The sequence below is a fragment of the Fukomys damarensis genome, unplaced genomic scaffold, assembly GCF_012274545.1.
Source record: "Fukomys damarensis isolate Sample0158 unplaced genomic scaffold, DMR_v1.0_HiC HiC_scaffold_39, whole genome shotgun sequence".
Taxonomy (NCBI): Eukaryota; Metazoa; Chordata; class Mammalia; order Rodentia; family Bathyergidae; genus Fukomys; species Fukomys damarensis.
This window is the reverse complement of record NW_022900951.1, coordinates 31,406,836-31,416,051: the sequence shown is the minus strand read 5'-3', so window position 1 is coordinate 31,416,051 and position 9,216 is coordinate 31,406,836. Positions and strand designations below refer to the sequence as shown.

Here is a 9,216-nt window from a genome sequence, read left to right as displayed (position 1 = left end):
ATATAATTATGATTCCGATAATTGTAATATATTAATAATGTAATAATATAATTATGATTCCGATCTGCAATGTATTTTAAGTGCTTTTACATTTATGTCTATGTTCTGTTCTTTTTCTCTTCTTTTTTCATCTTCTCTTGAATTGGATAAATATATTTTTTCTTATTTCATGATTTATCCTCTACTAGTTGAAAAATAAGGATGAGGGAAGCTCAAGGTTATGTAGATACAAAAAGAGAAAATGTAAAACATAAAACAAAAAGATGGTTAAGACAGACACAAAAATACTACATAAATAATAACTTGAAGATAAGTAATATACCAAGATTCATGAGCAAAGGAGCATTTAGGTCACAAAGCATAAAAAATTTCATGGGCAAAAAAGTTTTCATGATACCAAAAAGATGTTATAATTGTACATCTGGAGGCATTTAGTAACAATTGCCCATCAGTTGTAGACTGGATAAAGAGAATGCGGCTTTTCTATACAATGGAGGACTACTCCGCCATAAAGAATGTAAAACTAAACCGGATGTGGGGGCGTACACCTGTCATCCCAGCACTCGGGAGGCTGAGGCAGGAGGATCGCTGCTTGTTTGAGACCGGCCTGGGTTTCATAGTATCAGTTGAAGACTGGATAAAGAAGATGTGGTTTTTCTATAAAATGGAATACTACTCAGCTCTAAGGAATGAGAATTTAGAGTCATTCATAGTAAAATGGATGTATATTGAGGCCATACTCTTAAGTGAAATAAATAAGACACACATGTGTAAATACCAAATAGTATCTCTGGTGTGAAAAACTAAAAGTGTAAATAAGGTCCAAATTGTATAATTAATAAAGTGAAATAGGAAGAAAAGGGCTAAAGGTGTAGGGGAAGTGGGAAGGGTAGGGGAAAGGAAATAAGGGAAAAGAAAAAATATGAGAAAACAAAAAAATGGAAACAAAGTTTTTGTAAATAGGGAAGTTTGGAGGGGGTGAAGGGAAGGCAGGGGTACGGCGAAAAAATGAGAACCAAGATCTGTCATATAAAGGTACTGAATAATAAATGTAACTATACTGTATACTTAAAAGGTACCAGTAAACTCAATGAGAAAAAAAATGATTCTGTGATCCATTATATACAGATAGTTTCAGTTGTATTTGGAGAAAATATTGAAGCTCATAACTCACTAAAATTGAAATGAGATTATAATGTTTTGTAGGTTTACTCTGACGCCTGCAACATAAATTTTGTTTTCTCATATATATATATAAAATGAACGTTTTCATTCACTTATATAAATGACAGTCAAATATATGCAATATTTAAGGAAATCAATATCCTAGAAAAATTAATCAAATTAAAAATGAAAAGAACTTAGAAGAGATGAAATAATTCAAGGAGAAATAAAAATTATGAAGAAAACTTGTACTATAAAGGAGATATTTGAGAAAACATGTATTTAGAACACAAAACCAGAATGATATTAATAAAGAAAATAGAAAGTAGAAAGGAAGGAGAGAGGGGGAAGGTGAAAGACTATAAAAGATAAAGCAAGAAAAAAGGAAATTAAAGAATTCTTGAAAAATAAAATTATAAATGCTAAGTAAAATTGAATAGAAAATAAAAGAGTAAAGGAAAGAAAGCAGTAAGACAGTAAAAGATAAAAAGTTGAAAAGCATAATTGAGAGGGATACAAATAATAATCCAGCAGTTCTAGTACACTTCTAATAGACTGAGAAAGAGACGAAAGCAAAAATAGAGACAAATACTTGAAAAAGAGGCAGAATAATAGATGATTAGTTTTCAGTATGACAGGGCCCGCCAAATGATGAAAAAGATCCCTATTTCAGAATTTAATTCAAAAAATGGCAAAAATAGAATAGCAAAAAATCTAGAAGAGAAAAAGAATGAACATTTTACTCCCAAATATGCCATTAGACATCTCATCAGAAACACGATGATTTCAGATTACAAAGCAGTATAGGTAATGTTAAGGAAATGAAATAGGATGTAGGGTGTGGCAAAGCTGGTTGGGGAATTAAGTGGGTCTTGTTAATTACAAGATCCCAGGACAGTGCCAAATAATTCCCATGATTCTGTATGTGGAAGTTCTTGGTTGGCTCCTACCAGATGTGGACAATGTGTAAGGACACAGATCACAGGAGGAGCCCACTTACAGTGATACTTCTTGGTAGCTCACTCTGTCTCTCAGATACAAGGTGTACTTTTATTTTTGTTCTTTGAATTTTCTCTCTTGTTTGACCCAAGTTCGCTCTCTAGAGTCAGGTTTTCCCTTATTCCTTTACTGTCACTTTTCAGATAAACGTTTAGCACCATTTTTGGCTTGTCTTGTTGAATGCTTTGCTCAAGTCAAAAAGGACCTTGAATATATTTTTAGTGGCAAGCTGATTCTGAGAAAACAGAAGAGCTCACACACTGACAACAATGCATGACCTTGGAAGTCTCTTCTTAGCCTAAATTGCATGATCCACAAATTCCATCAAAAGAAATGGTACCGAATAAATCTGTAACCTGGAAAATGGTAATTTTTTTTTCAACTTTTTTGGTTGTGGTCATCTTTCCCTCTCAGGGCTTGATAGGCTTACTGCTTATCCACAAGTGTTTTTTTCCAGGCAGTACCTAATAATGGGGGCTGTTTCTTATTTATCAAATTAGTGAAGATTTTATAACTGAGCCAGCACTTGACTTTATCAGGAAAAAGAAAAAAAAGATTAACAATGGGCCTTAGTAGAGGGGTTAAAATATAGAAGATTTAATAGAAAACCTAAGGAGATTTGGAAAACTTGTGTTATTTGGTGTCATGATCCCACTTCCAAGAAACTTTCTGTTTAATATCCATTTCTGAGCACCTGCATTAATCCGTTATTTATGACAAATAAATAACAAAATGCCATATGTAAATGACCTATAATTAATGTGAACTGACAAGTAAATAACAGTTTATAGAAAATAATAACAGAGTAAACTATCAATAAGCAGAAGAGTAAAGAACATAAAAAAATCAAAACTAAAATTCTGATACCTGCAAAAACAACACAAATGAGGATATTTAGTAGTGAAAATTCTGGGATGTCACTAAGGGGTAAGAAAGAGACAAAGTTTTAGATTTAAAAATAATTAAGATTATAATTAAATTTTTATAAAATGATTTATACAAAAATCAGCATAATATGACCTAGGAAACATAGAAGCATATAAATGAAGCAGTAATTGATTTGCAATATGAAAAAAAGTAAATGACTGATACTTAAAATATATATAATTACAATTATAAATAAGGAAGAGTCTATAACTTCTTTCAGGGCAATTAAAAAGTAAGGCTAGTCATAACTATTGAAGCATAAGTTTCAAATGTTCACCAAATGATTTCTCTCAAAATGAAAATAAATCATTAAGCGCAAATGAATTTAATTTTAACTTGAAGCACATAAAATTTTCACTACAACAAATACCAAAGTAGGAAACTGAAAAGTTATCATAGACTAACTTCTCCAAAAAATTCCCTGGAGCCAGATGATTTTACGGTCAGACTTGGAAACTTTCAATACTTCTGTTGAATTAATTTTCTCATATCACAGACAAAGAATAAATATTACTTAATTCAATCAATTAATTTGAAATTGTGCTATTCATTTAAGAACCTAAAACAGGTAACAGAAAACTGACTTCATGTAACATAGCTTGTCCTCAAATGAAGAGAAAAATGCTAACTTTAATCTATATGAATTTCAATATTAGACAAAATTAAAGTTCAGCTCAAAGAATTATAGAAACAAATATTGGCTTCAAATTCAGAAAGATGTTTTGTTCCTCCAAATCAAGCATTACAATAAAACAATACTTTTTTTAGTTAGGGAAATTTTCAAACATATAGAATAATTTCATCATATTTTTTATCAAAAATAACTTCATAGAGGCAGACTCAAAAATTGTAACTGTACTCCCCCAGGGTGCCTGCATGATAATCTAATGCTGACAAAGGACAGAGCAAAGCAGCAACATCAGAATGAGGAAGGTGCCTACATTTCTCTTCTAATGTCAAAAAGAAATGATTTGACAAAACCAATGCAGTTTACTTCGTTTCAACAAACTGAATAATAAAAGAAGATATGAAAGAAGCGAGGCAAGTATACTGCCAAAGAAGAGAAAGGATTAAAGAAAAGTGAGTCCCCTGCGTTTGCTATTACCAGCATCTTTCTAACTGACCATATGCTGGATTAGGAACTGGTAGCTTATTTATACTGCAATGTGCAGATTTAAACTTCTCAAATGTAAAAAGATTTTTCGTATTCATGGGTTACCCTTTCTCACTTCACATATCCAGAAACTGAGGGCTGAAGATTTTCAGGGCTTCCCTAATATTATAAGAGGTTTAGATAAAATGTAAAAGTACACGTAAACTAAAAAACTGATACTTGTATCTTCTTAGTCTTCTTAATAGTCTTATAATGATCAGTTTATAATAAATTAACATCGTGTTTCACATAAAATGATCCCAAATATATAGATTATATTTTAGAATAAGATGTGTAGCAAGGGATTGAGGGGAAAAAATGTAACTGTCACCTTCTTATAGTCTCTGGAATGGAAAATAAATGGGGTCCTTCAGGCCAGCCAAAGAGACTGAACCACGTCTGAGCTGCATTTACAACCTTCTCATAGAAGTTATGTGCCAGAGATCCTTCTTTAGGAAAAAAGAATTGTTCAATTTTTTGAATTCCCAAAGATCGAACATCTGCTTTATTTGGTGTTTCACTTTCCTCCAGGTTCAAATGTTCAGGTAATTTTTCCATTCCTAAAAATCAAATCATACTTGTTTATAAAAATGATTACTTGACTATAGAGTAAAATATTACTGATTATTGCTATCTGTATGTAGACAAACTAAAATTCATTTTACAAAGTATTTTATGATCTTAAAGAATTTGAACCAAATTACTGTATTTTAAAATATGTAACAAAATATGCCGATTTCAATTACTCAAATGTTTTTTAAAATTATAAATTTTAAAAATGAAAGCAGTTCCATTTATTTCTTCCCATAATGGTAAATGAAAACATTCCCCAAAGTGGAACTTTTTACTTATAATTCCATAAGAAAATTGTCTTGACAACTCTTTGGGTTTCCATATTTGACAAAATTAAACCTCAACTCAAAGAATTACAGAAACAAAATATTGGCTTCAAATTCAGAAGGATTTGTTCTACAAATCAAGCATTTCAATAAAATTGTATTATTTTTTGGTTAGGGACATTTTCAAACATGTAGAATGATTTCATCATTTTTTTGTCAAAAATAAATTCATGAAAGCACATTAATTAGACAGTTCATATTATGTTGGCTTGGTCCATTCAATAAAAAAGGAAATTTTTCAATATTACTCGTATCTAAGGAAAGGAGTATATGAGCATTTAATTTCAAATAATAACAAATTCACATATTTATATGTGCTCACCACTTTCTAACATAGGTAATTTTGGATTCACCTAATGAATGAAATGACAAGTCCCTAGTTCTATAGATCCCAATTGTGCACAGAGGTTGCGTGTAATGTTACAACAAATTCATAAGGGCTCTGGAAGATATTTGACTTTAGTTAGATATTACTGTCACATCTACTAGACAGCACATAAGCTACTACTCTTAATTTTTTGTACAAGTGTAATTATTTGGTACTCATTTTGGCCTAGAGAAAATTGCCGAGTCATTAAAGGTGTTGTGAACCAAGAGAGCGTGTGCTATTGATCATTAGGTAAAATTCCCAAAGCAGATGACCCACTTAAGACTAACAACAAATTCATGGTTTTTGTCATGAATTTCTTTCTTGAAAATGCTTATCTTTTAAATTAAAACGAGATAAGAAGATGATATCATGTACTGGATTGGAGAAGTACAATAAGTATTTGCCACATACCAACAAAGAAGCTTTCCCTTTTAAATTCCACACGTTTTGGTTTAGTTCTAATGGACGTCCTTTTTACTAAAGGAGAGAGAAATGTAGAATTCCATTTGGTAAGCAAAAAACTGCCTCGATTCTTCATAGGATTTCCATTTATATCTACAAATGACACAATGGAGTACAGTAAGTAGAAAAAAAATTTTGGAACTCATTACCAAAGTATTTAACTAGAATTTCATAATAAAGTCTAACAATCCATTATACATCAAAATAATGAATAATGGGTTTCTCAATTGAGTAAAATTTATTTGATAAAGCATATGTTATAGTATATAGTTTATTACAAAATGAAGTGCTCAACTTTACCATAATCAAGAATATATAAAACATTTTAAATGTTTCGTCTATACATGTTGTTCAAAATAAAATATAAGGAAAGGGGCAAGAACAAAAGTAAATTTTTCCTAGTTAACTGTCTGAAATGAACTCAATGCTTGTTCATAAATTGAAAGCATTTTGCACAGATCTGTATTACAATTAGAACTGTACAAAAATATTAAAATTTGCAAACGTGGAAATCTCAATACCACCAAAGGTAGTGGTGGACAAGAAAAGCCAGTAGATATGATTAAGGCTTGCTATCAAAATGTATATTTAATTTATACATATAAACACACAGAGAAATGTATGTATATACTCATAGTCTAATTTTGTTTGACCTGTACAATTTCAAAATTCTTATTTTAAAAATTGACAACAGTTTTTCCTGAGCATTTTAATTGTGGACATGTTGTACAAACTCTTTAAAAAATGTATTTTTATCTTCAAGAGGAAAAAGGGGTCCTGAGGTCATGAGTTTATTGTGAGGATTACTTTTTTTTCATCATTGAATTTATTGGTACTTTTTAGGTATACAGTACAGTTACATTCATTACTGGGATCTTGTACTTTTACATGACAGGTCATGGTTCTCATTTTTCCCCCTTGTCCCTGCCCTAACTTCACCCCCTCCTCCCCTTTCCATTTACAAATATTTTATTTCCATTTTTTCATTTTATTCTATTTGTTTCCTTTCCCTTACTACCTTTCCCTACCCTTCCCACTTTCCCTACACCTTTAGTCCTTTACTTCATATTTCACATTGTCAATTATCTCATTAGGATCTTATGTACTATTATAGATTATTAGCGCCAGAGAAACTATTCGGTATTTACACATGTGTGACTTATTTATTTAACTTGGGAATATACCCTCAACATGTATCCATTTTTGTGAGGATTACTTTAAAGGCAATATCAAATATGAACAAACCAGTACATGTGAAATTTCTTTCACTCTTTCAATACAAAGCCATTCAGAATTTGCCATAGGATCCTTATCCAATAATGATGCATAAGCCCAGAATTCTTTGCCACTATACTTCTTAAAAGTGAATCTCAGAGAATCCAATGATAGAACAATTTACACCTACTTAAAAATACTGTCTTAGTTTTTACAAATAAATGAGAATGCCAATACAACATACAGGAATCTTTGGGACACAATGAAAGCAGTTCTACGTGGAAAATTCATAACATTGAATGCGCACACTAGGAAAACAGAGAGGGCTCAAATAAACAATTTAACGATGAAACTTAGACTCCTAGAAAAACAAGAGCAAGAAAAACCCAAAGCTCGAACAAGAGAGGAAATTATAAAGATCCGAGCAGAAATCAATGCAATTGAAATTAAGAAAATGATACAAAAAATAAATGAAACAAAGAGCTGGTTTTTTGAAAGAATAAATAAAATTGACAAACCCTTAGCTAATCTTATCAAAAAAAGGAAAGAAAAGGCTCAGATCCATGCAATTAGGAATGAAAAAGGCGAAGTCACAACAGATCCGAAAGAAATCCAGAGGATCATGAACACCTACTTTGAGAACCTGTACTCTAATAAAATGGAAAACACAGAAGAAATGGACAGATTTCTAGATACTTATGAATTACCAAAGTTGAACGAAGAAGATAAAAACATTTTAAACACCCCAATCACAATCAGTGAAATTGAAAATGTAATTAAAAACTTACCAACAAAGAAAAGCCCAGGCCCTGATGGATTCACTGCTGAATTTTACAAGACATTTAGAGAAGAACTACTACCATTACTCTTCAAACTTTTCAATGAAATTGAAAGAGAAGCTATACTTCCAAATTCATTCCTGGAAGCAAGTATCACTCTGATTCCCAAACCAGAGAAAGATACAACCAAAAAGGAGAACTACAGACCAATCTCCTTAATGAATATAGATGCAAAAATCCTTAATAAGATACTAGCAAACAGAATACAGAGGATTATTAAGAAGATCATCCATCATGACCAAGTCGGATTTATTCCAGAGATGCAAGGGTGGTTCAACATACGAAAGTCAGTGAATGTAATACATTATATTAACAAAGTCAAGGACAAAAACCATATGATCCTCTCAATAGATGCAGAAAAAGCATTTGATAAAATTCAACACCCATTCATGATAAAAACCCTGCAAAAAATTGGAATAGATGGTCTATACCTCAATTTAATAAAGGCTATTTATGAAAAACCATCAGCCAACATCATATTGAATGGCCAAAAACTGAAAACCTTCATGTTAAAATCAGGAACAAGACAAGGATGCCCACTATCGCCACTTCTCTTCAATATAGTTCTGGAAACATTAGCCACAGCAATTAGACAAGAGAAAGAAATTAAAGCAATAAAGATAGGAAAGGAAGAAGTTAAACTATCATTATTTGCTGATGATATGATACTCTACATTGAAGATCCAAAAAACTCCACCAAAAAACTTCTAGACTTAATTGACAGATTCAGTAGAGTATCTGGATACAAGGTGAATACCCAAAAGTCAATAGCCTTCTGATACACAAATAACAGACACACGTATATAGAAATAAGGGAAAAAATTCCTTTTACAATAGCATCCAAAAAAATGAAGTATCTAGGAATCAATCTAACAAAAGAAACAAAAGATCTCTACACTGAAAACTACAGCACTCTGAAAAAAGAAATTGAAGAGGATATAAAAAAATGGAAAGATATCCCCTGCTCTTGGGTAGGAAGAGTCAACATAGTGAAAATGGCCATAATACCAAAACTGTTATACAGATTCAATGCAATGGCAATTGAAACTCCAACACTATACTTCAAAGAACTAGAAAGAAGAATCCAAAAATTCATTTGGAACCATAAGAGACCTAGAATAGCAAAAGCCACACTAGGCAACAGACACATGGCAGCGCGTATAACAATTCCCAATTTGAAACTATACT

General features: G+C 31.5%; 1 protein-coding gene across 1 annotated transcript in view; it reads right to left on the bottom strand.

Annotated features, from left to right (window-relative positions):
• Cfap47 (cilia and flagella associated protein 47) overlaps nt 1-9,216 on the bottom strand; it is a 423,126-nt gene that overhangs the window by 299,837 nt on the left and 114,073 nt on the right. The window contains exons 28-29 of the mRNA XM_033760546.1: nt 5,924-6,067; nt 4,575-4,803 (exon numbers count right to left, since the gene is read on the bottom strand). Of these exons, the coding sequence (XP_033616437.1) occupies nt 4,575-4,803; nt 5,924-6,067 (373 nt within the window). The remainder of the gene's footprint in view (nt 1-4,574; nt 4,804-5,923; nt 6,068-9,216) is intronic.